This window comes from Enhydra lutris, unplaced genomic scaffold, assembly GCF_002288905.1.
Source record: "Enhydra lutris kenyoni isolate GAN:26980312 unplaced genomic scaffold, ASM228890v2 scaffoldscaffold50, whole genome shotgun sequence".
NCBI lineage: Eukaryota > Metazoa > Chordata > Mammalia > Carnivora > Mustelidae > Enhydra > Enhydra lutris.
Genome location: NW_019154134.1, coordinates 6,219,786 through 6,237,535, shown reverse-complemented (window position 1 = coordinate 6,237,535; position 17,750 = coordinate 6,219,786). Strand labels below are relative to the sequence as shown.

Sequence of the window (17,750 nt, the reverse complement as noted above, 5' to 3'; positions counted from 1 at the left end):
CAGGAGTGCTACAACGTGTGGGTTTATTCAATATACATTTACCGTGTGTGAGGCACTTTTGGAGGTGGGGGGGACATACATGTAAACAAGACAGACATCATCTTTGCCCTCAGGGAGCCCATACTTTAGTGGGAAGCAACAGACCGAAAACACCAAATGTCTATAGTGTTCCATAGTGATAATACCGTGACTCTCTTTGTAGATTGTGTGAATGTTATTTGGCAACAACAAAACACCCTTAACAGAAAGACTTCCTGCTCCTGTCTGGTCTTCCTGGTCTGTCTGACCTCAGAACGACTTTGATATCCTTAAGCTCTTAGACTGTGTAATTTGGTGAATAAAAATGTAGACAGCTCTTGACAGAGCTACCTGGGTGGCCATGCCTGAGTGTACGAAGGACATGAATTGATCCTTTATATTTTAAATCATAAGATATGTAATTCATGGGATATGTTTTCTGATTAGGGAAATTATTTTATTTTATTTTTTTAAAGATTCTATTTATTTGAGAGAGAGCATGAGCGGTGGGGAGGGGCAGAGGGAGAGGGAGAAGCAGACTTCCTGCTGAGCAGGGAGGCTGACATGGGACTTGATCCCAGGACCCTGAGATCATGACCTGAGCCAAAGGCAGATGCTCAACTGACTGAGCTCCCCCAGGCACCCTAGAGAAATATTTTTAATGAAGCCTTAAACCTGGTTCTTTACAAAACTACAATTCCAGTAGATAGTTAGATCTTTCAGTGAGGTAGGGACCTCTGATAGATCCTGGAGTCAATTTGTTGATACTGGCAATAAAGAATGAACTTAACTGGTACATTTTCTTTCTTTTTTAGCCTTGACGAGTTATGAATTCTTCAGTCATCGTCTTGTGCTTTTTTCATTGATATTAGACAGAATTCCAAAGAGTACATTTAACCTTTTCTTCCCTTAACATGTTTATGATTAAAGAAGATGCAGTTACTTTCCAGCTTTCAGACACTAATGCTCATCTCTGACCCAGTAGTCTCAACTACGGGCATATTTCCCAGTGTTTAGCAGGGTGGTTGTTACATAAACATACATCAGGTGGTTAGCATTAAAAAGGTGAAATAGAATAGCAGAGAATGGAAACAATGTAAAAGTAGGCATTATTTTGTGAAACTTTTGTTACAGTTGTTCAATACCATATGCGTGTTTAAATATGGGGTGGCAACATAAAATGTAGTTTTGAACAGTGGATTGTGGTCATAAAGCTTAGAAAAAAGCTATTCTAGATTATGGCCATGCCTTTCCTTCGTCTCACCCTGTTAACCACACTCATGATTCTCTGGTGGGAGAATTCTATTAAAGAGGTTTTCCCCATCTAACTGGAGAAAGAAGATAACTTAAGATCATTCTTCCCCTCACCTTCCAAAAGTTGTAATTTACAAGCTTTGAAGCAGCGATATGTAACTTTCTAGCCTGTAGGTGAGGTCTGGCCTTTGATTTGGTTTCATAGTCCTTAGCACATGCATTGATAGGTAGTCTCCTTTATAATGATTGCTGCATGAAGAACACAAAACTTTCAAACAAAATCCTTTCAGTGATAATACTCTTGGAATTTAGGGATGTGAATCCTAAAGGATGGCCTTTGTCTAAGGTAAAGACGGCATTTCCCACTAAATCTAGTAAATTTAGATTTTCACTAATAGGAGAGAAGTGTTTCAAGAATGCTTCTGCTTCTTGCTGGTGAAGATTCGGAGAAAGGGGAAAACTCCTACACTGTTGGTGGGGATGCGAGCTGGTGCAACCATGGAGGCTCCTCAAAAAGTTGAAAATAGAGCCATGACCCAGCAATTGCACTACTGGGTATTTACCTTAAAGATACAAATGTAGTGATCTGAAGGGGCATGTGCACCTGAATGTTTATAGCAGCAGTGTCCACAATAGCCAAACTATGGAAAGAGCCTAGATGTTCATCAACAGATGAATGGGTAAAGAAGATGTAGTATATATATATACTATGGAATACTATGCAGCCATCAAAAGAAATGAAATCTTGCCATTTGCGACGATGTGGATGGAACTAGAGGGTATTATGCTTAGCGAAATAAGTCAGAGAAAGACAATTATCATATGATCTCCCTGATATGAGGAAGTTGAGGGGCAACGGGGGGGGGGGGTATGTGGAGTAGGAAAGGAATAAATGAAACAAGATGGGATTGGGAGGGAGACAAACCATAAAAGACTCTTAATGTCACAAAACAAACTGAGGGTTGCCAGGGGGAGGAGGGTAAGGAGAGGGTGGTTGGGTTATGGACATTGGGAAAGGTATGTGCTATGGTGAGTGCTGTGAAGTGTGTAAACCTGTAATAAATAATGTGTAAATAAAAATAAATTAAAAAAAAAAAGAATGCTTCTGCTTCTAACCCAAACTCCATTTTCCTAACAAATTTTGGAGGCAGTTCTCCATTTTTTTAAAGTAAAGACATTTTTCAAAACCTGCTTTGGAAAAGATTCGGATTTTTTTTTCTTTATTACTTCTTTTCTACTTTTTTCCCTTTCTTTCTCTTCATTTCAACACATTGTAATAAAAAAATGAAGGCATATTTAATACCTACTGTGTTTATTGAATTGACTTTTCTTAAGTTTAATTTAAAAACATTCATGTAATATTCTATATTTATCCTAACTAAATTAAGTGGTTTTCATTTACATTGCTTTAATTTATAAATGTTTAATTAAAAAATAAGGAGCAGTGGTATTCCCTAGGAAAAGAGATTCTTCTTTGCTGTGGGATTGGAGAATGGGCTAACGGGTTAAAGCACTGAATTTGATTCTAGTTCTGGCTTTGCCATCAATTAGCTCTGTGACATGGGACAAGGCACGTGGGACAAGTTACTGAACTCTTTTTCATCTATAAAATAAGGGAGCTGCTTTGTATCTATGAATCTAGATTTTTTTTTTAATGCACTGACACACCCAGAGTCAAACCCATGTCTCTTTGGGGGCATGTGTGCCTGTCCCCGTGTGCATATGTGTGCGTGAGCATCCAGGCGACCATTGGGCATGATGTGTGTGGATGGAAAAATTCCCGTGTCTAAGAAATGTCTCCTTCAGGAGAGGAATATGTATACGTACTCTTTGCTCCTGAGAATCTGGTGTCAGAACACAAGATTATTTCTGAAATTCCAGATCTCATTTGAATTGAAAACTGTACTAGTTCTATGAGATGACTACCAACCTAGCTATATTTTATGTGTGTCCCCAAATACCTCCTCAGTCAAAAACTTACACAACCTCTTTCCTTCCCTCCATCCTCCTGGCCCCAGCCTTCTTTCATGGAGTCAGTTTTGTCTGCTTTGGCCTGAACGTTTGATTGTTAGCCGTCACTGTTGGGTTAGGATAGATTTTGCCAAGTATTTTCCAAGGAACGTGAGCCATGTGAGAAGTTCACGTCAAAAGGACATGACTAGGGCGCCTGGGTGGCTCCGTGGGTTAAAGCCTCTGCCTTTAGCTCGGGTCATGATTCCAGGGTCCTGGGATCGAGCCCCATATCGGGCTCTCTGCTCAGCGGGAAGTCGGCTTCCTCCTCTCTCTCTCTCTGCCTGCCTCTCTGCCTACTTGTGATTTCTGTCTGTCAAATAAATAAACAAAATCTTAAAAAAAAAAGGACATGACTTTGGTCAACTAAGTTTCATAAATGCTGCTTATTATAATCTCTTCTCCCAAATAAAGCAGTCTTGAAATAAGGAATCCTGTTTAATATTTTTTAACCTGGAGATCCCAAACTAATGTGAACATTAAACACTGTTTTCTTTTTTAATACCTATTAACCAACTTCATATGGAATTACTGTTCCACAAAATGTTCTTTGGGAGACGATCAGGTAGATAACAGAAAAAGGTGGATTGTCTCCAGAATTACATAACTAAGACTCATGTTTGCTTTGGGGTAGAGCTTTTTGGGTCCTTTCCTATTAATCTGCCTCAATTTATTTGATTATCTCCTTGAAACTTAGGTCCCAAGGGATGACTTTTTGGAGAGGATAAGGAGGATGGGATGGGTGGCTGGAGCATAGCAGTAGCAATTCCTGGCTGCTCGTGGAGTAGAGAAGATAGAGCTGATAACGGTTTGGGGCATGAGGGGCATGGTGGGCTAGAAATGATCCCGCCACTTGTCAAATCCCTGGAAGCTGTGATTGTGATTTTCTTTAGCAAAAAACTGATGTAATTAAGTCAAGGATTGTGAGATGAGATCATCCTGGATGGGCCCTAAATCCAATGACAAGTGTCCTTCGAAGAGACACACAGAAGAGAACAGGCACATGGAAAAAAGGGCCATGTGACACAGAGGCAGAGAATGGAGTGATGTGGCCGCAATTCAAAGATAGGAGGCAAGGGTTGGAAGCTCCCCTTCCAACCTCCAGAGGGAGCCAGTCCAGCTAACACCTTGATTCTGGACCTCTGGTCACCAAAGCTATGGGAAAAGAAATTTGTCTTGTTTCCAGCAGTGTGTGGTAATTTGTTTTGGCAGCCCTAGGAAACTAATAAAAGGGGGAAGAGCTCTGAAAGGGAAACCCAGTAAAGCAAAACCTCAGCCACCTGAGGTTGCTGCCTACAGTTCGCTCGGACTGGTGTTTACCATAGCAAAGGCACAGTGGGAGTGCCAGCTTCATATATGGCAGGTTTCAGAGAAGCCTTCATCCTGGGAGGGGATACGGGGCCCTCCACCTCAGCAACAGCCCTTGTAATGTGGGACATGAGCTGTCTTCCCTTCTTCCCGCAGGCCACAGAGGCAGAGTGCTGCACCTGGCTTTGAGTCCAGACCAGACCCGAGTATTTTCTGCTTCAGCAGATGGCACAGCCTGTGTATGGAGCTGCTGTCACTCAGCAACTCTACGAGCTCCAGCTTCCTCACTTCAAAGTGAGAATAAGGACAGTGGCTTTGTCTTCTCCACGGGGTTGTTGTGACTACCAAACTGGATGACGTGCTTTTCCTGAGGTGAATGTTCTCGTGACCTTTCTTCTCGTGCCTATTTGCTCTGCTTCCTCCTGTTCCATTCCCAGATACTATCTTTGCCTCTTCTCTATTTTCCCCTCCCTCATTCTCCTCTTCTTCTTCCTTCTTTTTCTTTTTTTCTATCTCTTCCTTGTTAGGGATGCATTTCCACTGTGATAGCAGAGATTTCTACAGCAGAGATTTCCAAACACCTTTTCCCCTCTTGACTTTTCTCCCAATCTCCAGCCTCATATTTCTTTCTGACTCTGGATATTTCCTTTCTGAGATCCTTTCCTGTTTTAGCTTAAACCAAATACATTAAAAACATCCCTTATTCACTTGAAAAATATTGGTTAAAATTCCACTATATGCTAAGCAGTATGTTAAGCATGCCCAGTATTTCCTCTCAAAATGAGATCCCCTGTAGAACTCCCTTGTCCCTCTCCCTGCTCTCATCCCTATCTTGGTCATCCCATCATCCAGGTAACCTCCTGATTATTCCATTCCATGCTTAATCTGTTCACACCTTGTTCTCTTCTGTTTCATTCTAGTCATGTACTGAATACCTGATGACCACTTCATTGTAATTCCTTCTGTTTTCCTCTCTTTATTCTTCATGGGTCTCCACCACACAGTTGGGCTACATTTCTAAAAGCATGGTGGTGATCTTCTCAGCCCCTGCTCAGAAACTCTCAATAACTCCTTATTACATAGAGCCCTCACCTCAACCTTAGGGTCCTGAGCCCTAGAACAGCCATAGACCAACTGAGCAAACTTGCATGTGGTCATAACACTTACAAGAATAAGGCTTTGGATTTGATAATTGCTAAGTTTTTTTTAGGCTCGATCAGGCCACTGTTCTCTCTCTCTCTTTTTTAAAGTAAGCTCCATGCCCAGTGTAGAACACAACGTGGGGCCTGAACTCACAACTCTGAGATCAAGACCAGAGCTGAGATCAAGAGTCAGACTCTTAACGGACTGGGCCACCCAGCGCACATGTTCTTTTAAATTTTTTTTTTTTTTTAAGATTTTATTTATTTATTTGACAGAGAGGTGTTGACCCTGGGCTAGGTCTTTTGATTTCCTGCCTTTGTGCTTTTGTCAGAGCTTTTCTTCTAGTCTGGAATTTCTACTACTCTCTTCCTTTTCTTTGCTCATCAAAGTCTTAACCTCTCTAGGAAGTGTTTTGAGACGATGTTACTTGGGTTTGAACTCTTGGCATCAGTCTATACCATCCACTTGAACATTTCTTGTACCCTAAAGACTTCCCTGTACCTACTCTTTGTCAACACCTTTCCATTATTCTGACCTCTACACGATACCTTTGTTTTATGCCAACCTGCAGATAAGTGGAATCACATCTTTTATATTCTTTTTGACTTCTTTCACTCACTATTAGGCTTGTAATATTAATTCATGTTGTTACATGTAACTGTAGGCTTTTCTTTTTCATTGCTACGTAATATTCCCATGTATAAATGTATGACAATTGTCAATCCATCTTACTGTGGATAAATATTTGAGCTATTTTCCATTTTGACTTTAAGAATAAAGTTGTGGGGCACCTGAGTGGCTCAGTTGGTTAAGTATCTGACTGTTGATTTTGGCCCAGGTTATGATCTCAAGGTCGTGAAATCAAGCCCTTTGTCGGGCCCTGTACTCAGTGGGGAGTCTGTTTGAGAGTGTCCTTTTGCCCCTCCCCCTGCTCACGTGTCCTCTAAAAATAAATAAATCTTTTAGAAAAAGAATAAAGTTACTATGCACACTCTTAATCATTCTTTGGTGGACAAAAGCACACATTTCTGTTGGGCATATACCCAGGTGTGGAACTGCTTGGTCATAGGATATTGAGTTTTAAGTAGTCTCTACCAACTTGCCTAAGAAGTATCAGTTTACGCTTCCATCAGCAATGAATGAGGGTTCTATGCAACTACTTTTTTTTTTTTTTTTTTTTTATTTGTCAGAGAGAGAGAGGGAGAGAGAGTGAGCACAGGCAGACAGAATGGCAGGCAGAGGCAGAGGGAGAAGCAGGCTCCCCGATGAGCAAGGAGTCCGATGTGGGACTCGATCCCAGGACGCTGGGATCATGACCTGAGCCGAAGGCAGCTGCTTAACCAACTGAGCCACCCAGGCGTCCCTCTATGCAACTACTTTTTAATTGGACTTTGAAATCTATAATGTTGCCAGTAGGGAATAGTCTATCCTCTTATTGCTATTAAAATTCTAACTATGAATTAGGGATTATAGCAGGCATCTACAATATCATCCTAGGGATTCTCTTAGAGCCCTGTTTTAGATGTTAGCACCAGACTTCATTTTTTAGTGTAAGGCCTCCCATCACCAGCTGTATATTGAAATCACTGGGGAGATTATATAAAGAATATTATGTCCTCGGTCTCATTGAATGCAATTAAATAAAAATTTCTAGAGGTGGGGCTGAGGATTTGTAATTGAGCTATGCTCCTTCTTTGTTTTAGGAGGCTGTCTCTTGGTGTTGATGTATGTTCTTGGCTTGGGTATACATTGTGTGTGTGTGCATGTGCATGTACACTTCTAAAGGAACTGATGGAAATTTCAGGAATCCATTCACATAATCACATTTTGAAGTGGCTGTTGGACTGACAACTCCCCAATGAGTTCAATGTGCTGAATAACAACATAGGGGTTTTTCAAGGAAGCCTTTGAGCGCTTACTGCCTAGTATGTGATGGCAGCTCCTGTAACCATTGTGTTGGCTGGATCCACCCAGGCTCAGGGTTGAGGAGAACCAAGAAATCACCTAGATAATCAAAGGCTTCTATGCAAACCCATGAGAGAGGAGGCTGACTCTCTGTTGTATACTTTTCTTGTCTGCCAAGGGCATCATTTCTGTCCCGTAAAATTTTATTTTCTATTTCTTACCTGCCTTTGGAAAACACGGTGAGACACTGCCCCGTCTACTTCTTTCTTGGACTCAGGTTCTTGCAGAGAGATGGATAGATTGATAGATAGCATGTGTTGATGTGGAGCAATGGCCTTAGGAGGGCAAAAGCATTTCCTTTTAAACCCAAATGCTCCACTGGCTGTTCCTGTTTCCTGCGGAACTGCTGAGCCTGTCACTAGACAGACCTGACCTTATTGTCACTCCTGCTGGGCCCCATTTAGACAGTGAATAATTCGAGGAAAGTATGTATGTCACTTGACGCATGGTTGACTCTGGTGACATTGGCTCTCTCGTCTCTCTTGCAATATCTGTAAGGTTGTCATATTCCTCTCCTTCCCCTTGCCAGTACAGATCTGCCCACTGTAGGTATAGGAGAAATGGATACAGTTCCACAAATTGATTTTATTTATGATAAGATTAAGAAGTCATAGCAAATGCCCACCCCATAAATGGTGAATCACAAAATTCCACTCCTGAAACCAATACTACACTATATGTTGACTACCTGGAATTTAAATAAAAATTCGAAACAAACAATGAAAAAAGAAGTGACAGCAAATGCATTGAAGTACAATTAGCTAAACAAACCCCTTCATAGTCGCAATTGTCCAGTTGAGATGCTTCTGTGAGAGAAGAGTATAGACGCCAGGTCCTCGAGGGTCTCCACATTTTCCTGGAAGGCCAAAGGCAGTAATGCCTCTAAAACTACCCTCACATATCAAAGGACTTCCAGAATCTCCCTGGGGGAAAACAGGAAAGGTAATGGGGATCAGCATGGAATATGTTCACTAGTGGGATGGAAAAAATTCCATTGAATGTGGAACATTCAATGTGAAGTTAAGACAATCTTGACCTAAATGAAAATAAGTGCTTAAAAGTCCCAAATGTTGGGGCACCTGGGTGGCTCAGCTGTTAAACATATGCCTTTGGCTCAGGGCATGGTCCCAGGGTCCTAGGATCAAGCCCTGCATCCAGCTCTCTGCTTGGCGGGAGGCCTGCTTCTCCCTCTCCCACTCCCCCTGCTTGTGTTGCCTCTCTCTCTGTCAAATATAAAATCTTTAAAAAATTTTTTTAAAAAGTCCCAAATGTTTGGAAATGTTTTAATATTTTTAAATTGGCTTGTTCAATTTATTTATAAACCAGTGAACATGCAATAAAACTTGTATTATTGCTCATGTTATCCACCAATTTTGAGACTGATTCTGCTTTAGAAGGGAAGCCCTCCTGTTTGTCATTTTCTTAAAATGCTTAATAACGCAAAGGGTAAAACAGTCAAATGCAGATGGGATATTCAGGCAAAGAGGCATCCTGTCTTCTAGTTTTATAAGGCATCATGTCTTCTAGTTTCTCTAGCATGTAACTGTTTTCCTAAAGGAACAAAACCAAAGCAACTTTCCCCTTCGTCCTGTCAAATAGACAGAAATTGCTCCCCCAAGTCTCTTTGGAGCATCTGACACTAGATGGGAAATCCCAGAAACCAGTGGTCACACTTCAAAGTTAATGAACTCTGCCAACAGAGAGGCTTTACTTAGCTGAGGTCACTGCTTTATGCCTCCTGACTATGCTACCCACTGTGTGACCCTATATTCTCTCATGGAACTCTAGAATCAGCATATTTAAATGTATTGAGGTCTAGAGTCTGAAGTGGTCATTTCACTACTCTTGCTTTAGGGAATATCGGTGGTGCTAGACAGAAAGCCACCGAGGCATGTATATAGAGCTCTGTAAACGCCAGGCTCTGAGTGCCCAACACCTTCCCAGCCAAGTGAAGGCATCAATGATCCCTCCTTTTCAGGCAAAAACTGGGCTTATGAGTACATGAACTAAGGGAAGTGTGTGAGAGCCTGGGATCCCTTCTGGACAGGTATATTTTACATAGGGTCTGAAATTTTCATCATGAGTCCATCATAGCCAATTCTAAAGGGTCTTTGGCATTAAGAGAAAGGCAGAAGGATGGCTAAGCTTTGACCCTAGGGTGGCAGTGGAGAGGGGACAGGCACGCTGGGACGTGGCTGTGGCCTCAGGATTCTGCATGTGTTTCCAAGGGTGGGAAGGTTCTGGGTTTCTGGATTGCCAAGATGGTGGATGAAGGGAGGGGAGGAGAGAGAGCAAAGGAGAGAAAGTGGAAAGGTGCAGAGGACCAATGTCATCTCTTCCTGGGATGTGCCTAGCCATGGTCCCAAAATGAAGCCATTCAGATTCTGCAGATGTTTAGCCAAGCTTCTGGAAAGAACGGAGACACCTGGATCTCTCAGTCTCTGATTCAAACTCCCAGACCACCTACACTGCAACTGCTTCTCTTCAGAGGAGGCTCTACAGGGTCTTTGGGAAAGGTGAGAAATGATAAACTCAGAGCTTAAAACTTTCTAAGGTGTCTCTGCTACTTATATCTTTAAGCAGAGCCCTGTCCCACTGCCTCTCAGGGGACTCTGGGATGGAGACTTGCACAGTCTCTGGATGGGTCACATTTGGAATTTGCTTCCTGGGGACTGAGCTTGGCTCCAGGAAGCAGCAGAGTCTGGCCAGAGATCCTTAGTCAGGCTTGGAAAGGACAGGCATGTCAGACTTGCTAGGTTAAGTGACAGTGAATTTTGGGGGGAGTACTGAGGTGGGGAAAAGGGCATTGAAGTCCTTAGAGGAGTCCTGACTTCAGCTTTCCTGGATGTTACATATTTTCAAATTGAGATCTGTATATGTTTATGTGAAAAATGAGAACAAGTTTCTGATGAATGACTTACATGAGCTTACATTGATTTATTTGGGATTTTATCAAATTTCTGTTAAAAAAAAAAAACAAAAACAAAACACTAGGACCTTGCAGAAGCCAATGCCATGACAAGACAAAGCCTGATGTTACAGGTTCTCTATCTGCGGGACTTACTCCAACAGCTAACACGTGGGACCTTATTTTACTTACATTGCACGAGTCTTTTCCACCTTTGAGGCTGCCAACACAGATCATATTCAGTCCAATCACAGGATTATAATTATAGTGCTTTTCATCATTGCAGATTCTTCGATTTATGACGGTGATATTGACTTCTCTGAGGGTGTCAGACTGAGAGGAGTTATTGCGAATGCTCCCCCAGCCTGCAACTTGACACGTGGTTCCTGGTTTGACATCATCCCCGTTCTTAGGGAGAGGGAGGATACTCACATTTTTATTAATTTTTGCTTTTTTGTTCAGCTGTTAGAAGACAAGCATGAAGACTTAACAAAATAGGATCATTTAAATGGTCCTATTTTTACTTAAATTCTAGCCCCACCTTCAAGGACCCCATTATGTAACTCTTGTCTATAGCCACAGAGCACCAAGGAAAAAATTTCCACGGAGGCAGCCAGATGGTAGGATGTTCTGTGACTGTGAAGTCTATCAGAGGTACATACCTGTAAAAGTTTCAGATCCCCCTCATGTGTGTGCGGGTCAAAGCACGGATAAGGAAACTCTTTCTTAATATACATTATCTGTTTTTCTGACTCCCTCTTGGTTATTGAGTGGGCTCCAAGAATGACCTGGGAATTTTTGTTCCTGGAAACAGACACGACACTGTTAACTGGGTTTATTCTTTATATTAGGAGCTCAGCATATTATATGATCCGCTTTACTGTCTCATTTGTCAATCTACTTTCTGTGGCAATACTTGTTTGTGGCTGAGAAAGAAAAAAAAAGTTTAGTTTAAAGAATAAAATAATTGTTTATGAATCTGTCATCATCACCACCAGCTTCTTTGCAACACACTAAACTAGGTCTGCTGAAAAACAACAAGAGAACTCCACGGCAGCTAAGCCAAGGCTTGGGATCTTAGGGGTTAGGGTTTTAGTGCCCCCTCACCCTCCTTGAGCTGTGGTGGAGAATCAGGTTGCAGAATCAGGTTGCAGAATGCTGGAAAACAAAGATCTCAGGGGTCTAGAGATGGAAGCAAAAGGCACTCAGTAATTGTAGAGGAATGCACTGAAGGGATCTTTGTAAGAGAACAACAAACTTAAAAGGGAAAACTTTCAGAATATGATTGCTCCATGAACCCTATTTGCATGGCACTGAGTGTGTGTATATTGGGGGGATGGTGATCTGAAGCAGGGACCCAGGATCCTTTCTGTTTTTTTACTCCCTGCAAAAGGTTCATTTTGATTGATAAAATAAAAATACTCAGGAGGTATTACTGAACCTGGCTGGTTCAGTAGAGCCTGTGCCCCTTATCTCAGGGGTATAAACTCAAGCCCCACGTGGGGCCTGGTCCTACTTAAAAAAATGCTCTCTGGTGTATTAATGATTAAGGTTATCATCATTCACAGTGTAGTGTAAATGAAACCAACCAGATGGTCACACTGTCATTTTTCCATTACATCAGTTGATGTGAGTATCACTTAAGAAACTAGAACTGGTTTCAGTAGAGCACAACTGAATGATGAAATGTTCTATACATCTGCCTCATTCAAAATGGTAGCCACTAGCCACCTGTGGCTAGCAAGGACCTGAAATGTGGCTAATGCCACCAAGGAAATAAATTTGTAATATTATTGAGCTTTAATTTAAATTCATAGAGCCACATGTAAATTCATGTAACCATATGACAGTGGCTACCATATTGGACAGCCCAAGTTTAGAGGCTTGATTATGAGAATGGAGGAAAGACCAGGCCTGGAAGAGCTCTGAAGGTAGTAGTCAGCGGGGGTTAAGAGATGGCTGAGATGTGAGAGATGGTCAGAAAAGGAAGAGGGAAAGTATTAGGAGCAAGCTTTCTCTACAAATCAAAGCCTCAATGAGATACCACCTCACATCAGTCAGAATGGCTAAAATGAACAAGTCCGGAAACAACAGATGGCGAGGATGTGGAGAAGGGGAACTCTCCTACATTGTTGGTGGGAATGCAAGCTGTTGCAGGCACTCTGGGAAACAGTATGGAGGTTCCTCAAAAAGTTGAAAATCGAGCTACCCTATGACCTAGCAATCACACTACTGGGCATTCACCCCAAAGATACAAATGTAGTGATCCGAAGGGGCACATGCACCCGAATGTTTATAGCAGCAATGTCCACAAGAGCCAAACTATGGAAAGAGCCTAGTTGTCCATCAACAGATGAATGGATAAAGAAGGTGTGGTATATATATACAATGGAATACTATGCAACCATCAAAAGAAATGAAATCTTGTCATTTGCAACAATGTGGATGGAACTAGAAGGTATTATGCTGAGCAAAATAAGTCAGTCAAAGCAAGACAATTATCATACAATCTCACTGATATGAGGAATTTGAGAAACAAGACAGAGGATCATATGGGAAGGGAGGGAAAAATGGAACAAAATGAAACCAGAATCGGAGACAAACCATAAGAGACTCTTAATATCAGGAAAAAAAACTGAGGGTTGCTGGAGGGATGGGGGGTAAGAGGGGAGGGGTGGTTGGGTGATGGACATTGGGGAGGGTATGTGCTATGGTGAGTGCTATGAATTGTGTAAGACTGATGATTCACAGACCTGTACCCCTGAAAAAAATAATATGCTAAATGTTATTTAAAAACATAAAAAGAAAAAAAGAAACAAGCTTTCTACTTGACTGTTGAGCTCAGGCTCCCAAGGGGACACTTTAGTTTTACCCTTTCATACTGTGGTTAATTCTCTCTAGTCATGAAGTCAAGACCAGAAGCAAAGGCTTGCAGCGCTCAGAGCTGGTAGCTCTAGCCGAGTATGACAGCAAGCATATTGGTGCCCACTGCGGATCCCCCATAGGTCTGATCCTTTGGGGCTGAGTCTGGGCTTAACTCCCTGCTGGGGTAAAGCAATTTCCCAGAGACTTAAGTGATGTGAAGATACTAACGTGAGCTTCCTGTGGTTTTAGTGAAGATTTATTCTCTTTATTAATATTCCCCCAAATAAGAACATCTGTACAAACATTTTTAGAACCCGAGCACTTACAGGACACAGTGAGCTGCAGTCAATACCCAGTCTTTTGCAACCAGAGCCCCAGCACAGATTTTTTTTCCTTTAAGTAGCACCATGTAGGGTCTTGAATGAGGAGTCACTTGATTTCCTCCAATAATTTCTACACAGAAATCTGTAAAAAGAAAAAGACAAATCCTCTCAGCGCCCACCCCAAAGAGCTCTCCCTAAAGCCATGTTCCTGAGACCACACATGCTTTTCCTGCCTGGAGAGAAAACATAAGTGACAGGTCCCCCCCCCCCCCACCCTCCATGGAGATGTTTGGATATCAGAATGTAAATCCCACTCCTGCTGGACTCCCTGAGAGTGTCCTGCTCTTCTTTCACCCACAGAAGCTGGGCCATCAGCAGCTCCAGGGATTAGGAGGCTGGAAATCTGCCACAATCGCGGAGGTCGGGTCGGTCGCGGTTGCTCCAAGAGATGCTAGTGATGATGACCACCTTGAGGGCACTCCACCCTCCTCCCTTCTGGCTGAGTACTGAGCTGGGGAAGCAGAGCAGCCTTTAGAAGCCTGAGATTGCCCTTCTTTCCTTGCCAAAACACACGGCTTATAAACCGATAGAGTGCCTTTAAGCTGTGCCCCATCTATGAGTTCTTTGGTCATTGTGAGACTTCTCTAATTGAAACTGGTACTCTCTTGTTCCTAAATGGACAGAAGAGTATCTATTGCACCAGAGGCTCCCTCTCAACCTGCAGACTGAAACATGGTCAAACCAAAGGCCTTTTCCAAAGAGGTAGGAGAAGGAAGGAAAGAACTCTGCCTTAATCAAATTTCCATGATGACAGAGCAGAAGTAGGGTTTCATGATTACAGAAAATAGTCTTACCCACAAGAAACCCCATTCATGCTGGTTTAGCCATCTTGTGCCTTTGCCTTTGTGATACGCTTTCAGTCCTCCACCCCTGTGCCAGATGCTGTTGGACTCTTCTAAAATACTTCTGACCACTGGCTGAGATTCAGTGGTTTCTCCTTTAGGGCAGAGTGCCTGTTACCCCATTAATAAAGCCATCTTGCTGCCAAATTCACAATCAGATGCAGATGGTGAGAGTGAGGGAAGGGGAAGAGAGTGGTTCCAAGGGCTCTCATTTCCAGAAGTGTGTTGGGAAGCGGATATACTAGACTCTAGAAGTTAGAAGATAAGGAATTTAGAGAAATGCTGACAACTTCACCCCCATCTCAAATTTTCCTTGGGTGAGTCATGTAGGTAAAGATCCCAACGGTACATCTTTGGACCTTCTGAGCTGCAGAAATTATAAACTCAGCAGAATAACTTCATTTTTATTTTGCAAAATCATCTGTTTGGTGAGCACAGACACAAGCTTCCAAAAAAAAAAAGTCAACATCTGCAACCAACCACTCCTAAAAGGGTCAGGGGTAGAGTTTAGAGCAGGTGAGAAGCTTCTGGAACCTAGCAATTCTTGATCCCTCCCCAGAGTCAAAATAAATGAGAGTCTTGGGAGCTGGGGCTGGATGCAAGCATTTTAAAAAGCCCTCCAGAGTATTCTAATGTATAGGAGAGTTGAGAACCCTGGCCCAGAGCACCAAGTCTTGCTTTACTCTACCTGTTCCCTTTATGTGCCCACATTGCTCTCTCTGACCACAGGCAACAAAGAAGAGTGGAGCAATCCCCTCTGTTGTTTCCTTTGAAGGAAAGATATCACTGGATTTTGTTTTTTTTTTTAATATCTGCTCTGTTTTCAATGTTACAGAAGATCTAACATGCCTGAACACAGTCCTACTATGCCAGGCTGATGGTCTGCCCACGCTTTTGACCCATATGTGTAGCAACCTTGTTATTTTAAAAATTTCTTCTCATTTTTAGGTGCAAGATAAACTTCCTTGCGGATTCCTGGCGAGACAGGTTTTTGCATCAGCCCGTGGCCACTGCTCCCACGTACAAAACCTGACAGACCTTGGGCTAAAGCCATGGCTAGTGCCTACCTGTCAGCATACTTGAGGTAGTCCTAGACCAGTCCTCACTCTCTTGAAGGTTTTCAAGGAAAAGTCTAAAGCCACTCAGGGGGTATAACCTGTCTTGTGATAATGCCATGAGCTTCATAGCATTTGAAACTGATGCCCATGCAGCTCATATAAAACCAGTCATGTTGGTTACTACTTGGAATGCCAGAGAAGTCGCTCAATACCCCCAAAGAGTCAATGTGGGGACATTCCCAGTGACACACTAGAGAAATGATATAAATTCAAGTCATTCCTGATCTGTTTTGGGTGACAAAATCAGGGTTTTTTTTTAAACTTCCATTTAAAACCATCCGCGTACTTTCTGCAGCAAGAAAGGCTGAACACCACTATTCCCTTCCTGAAAGATACTATTTATTTTCCTAACTCAAGCATCTTTGTTTATTCACTTATTTTGTTTATTCATTTATAAATTTTCAATTTATAAATTGTCAGAAATAAACACTGGTGGTTCCATTATTTTTTGTGAGGAAATTTTAAAGAGGAAGGAAGGATGTTTTTCCTTCTAAAATAAAGACATAGAATTCAAGGGAGACTATTAAAGCATGGGGAATAAATATCTCCTCTTATACATAGCTAATCTTGCCAAAAGTTTGCTGAGAGTCTGCTCCATTTGCTTAATGGTTATGCTGGAAATGATGAGAAGCAGTCTTACCTCCAGGAATCAGCAGGAGAAAAACGGCAATTGAGAAAGAGGATGCCGGAATCATACAGGAGATCCTCATTGTGGCTGCTGTCCTGTCCCCACATCAATCGGCACGAAAATCTGTGTTAGCTCTGACTAACTCCATCTATATATTGAGGGTACAAAGGATGTGGTTTTCTCTCTTTCCAAGTTCAAACTTGAACATTCAGAAATGAAACCCAAGTGAGAACAGTGAACAATTACTCATTACGAGTGGTCATGCTTTCCTTTGCTAGGACTGCTGAGGGAGGGGAGGGCAACTCTATAGTGTGGGTGGGGATGAGAGGACCCTGTTGCCCTCAGAACGTAGTACACAAGGGGAGACTCTAATGTGTTTTCACAGAAATTTGGAGGATTCTAGTTCTCATCAGCAGCAATACTATCTTCTGCTTCCACTAATGGAATCTATTAAGACTTAAATTAGAGCTTTGAAAAAAATTGGTCAGCAACCAAATTTTGTCCTAGTTATCTCCTTGGGTTATATAAGGACTAATAGGCCAAGGGCAAGTGGAAATGCAGAAGGGAGTCTTATTTATTAGTAAGCTCCTGCCTAGATTTTTCCTTCCCCACTTTGTGGAAGATTATTTATTGTGCTCCTACCTGAAGTCTGTGGCAGGTGTGAAGACAGAGGGAGTGGGGATAGGGAGTGTTGGCTGTCTGTGTTTCCACAGACAGGTGTATTTGATTATACACCTTGAGATACAGGAAAGATACTGAGTTTCCCCTTCCCCCCACCTTCATTCCTCCCCTCTCTTCTTTCCTCCCCCCACCCACTGTATCCTTCCCTTTCTTCCTTCTTTCTGGATTTAGCTAAAGAAGGAAAATGTAGTCAGACATGGCTATTTTGTTCTAATATTGAGAAACGTTTTTGTTTAAGACAGGTGAACCTCAGTCCCTCAAGGAATAATATTCAGTACACTTTCTATTAGAACTGTTTTATGATCCTTTCTGAGCTGAGGATGTGGTCTTAATACACATGGTCTTATGTTCTTTCAGGATGTTTGGTGTTACACCAACCATCCCCAGAGTTAACATACTGACAACTTCAGACCTAGTGGTTTGTTTCTCAGAAATCACATGACCTTCTAAGGGAACTCTACTGAGACCCCTATGTTTCCTTTTCCCTAGATATTACTAGTGCATCAAAGGTTAATCATTTTCAGTAAATAGCAGTGGGATACCCAGCCTCCAGTTCTGACAAGTAATTTTAGTGCAAACTTAAAGTCAAGTCTTGACTGACCATGGTTACTAAAAATTTCCTAATGG

General features: G+C 42.1%; 2 protein-coding genes across 2 annotated transcripts in view; one reads left to right on the top strand and one right to left on the bottom strand.

Annotated features, from left to right (window-relative positions):
• LOC111156929 (cell division cycle 20B) overlaps positions 1-303 on the top strand; it is a 39,872-nt gene extending 39,569 nt beyond the window's left edge. The window contains exon 12 of the mRNA XM_022518077.1: positions 203-303. Coding sequence (XP_022373785.1) covers positions 203-303 — 101 coding nt within the window. The remainder of the gene's footprint in view (positions 1-202) is intronic.
• A 7,971-nt stretch (positions 304-8,274) lies between these two features.
• Positions 8,275-16,588, bottom strand: LOC111156954 (granzyme A). The gene is made up of 5 exons (XM_022518128.1): positions 16,455-16,588; positions 13,798-13,936; positions 11,269-11,410; positions 10,799-11,068; positions 8,275-8,621 (listed from the first exon to the last, which is right to left on the bottom strand). The coding sequence occupies exons 1-5, from the start codon at positions 16,522-16,524 to the stop codon at positions 8,460-8,462; spliced, it is 783 nt and encodes a 260-aa protein (XP_022373836.1). The 5' UTR covers positions 16,525-16,588; the 3' UTR covers positions 8,275-8,459.
• Between the last annotated feature and the right edge of the window lie 1,162 nt (positions 16,589-17,750).

Excerpts from the sequence above, each read along its gene's own strand:
- LOC111156954 (XM_022518128.1), bottom strand. The coding sequence starts at position 16,524 with ATGAGGATCTCCTGTATGATTCCGGCATCCTCTTTCTCAATTGCCGTT. Across the intron at positions 11,069-11,268 it reads GGGATCTGAAACTTTTACAG|CTGAACAAAAAAGCAAAAAT; the intron begins GTATGTACCTCT and ends GTCTTCTAACAG. Across the intron at positions 8,622-10,798 it reads GTGGAAAAGACTCGTGCAAT|GGAGATTCTGGAAGTCCTTT; the intron begins GTAAGTAAAATA and ends GTTTTCCCCCAG.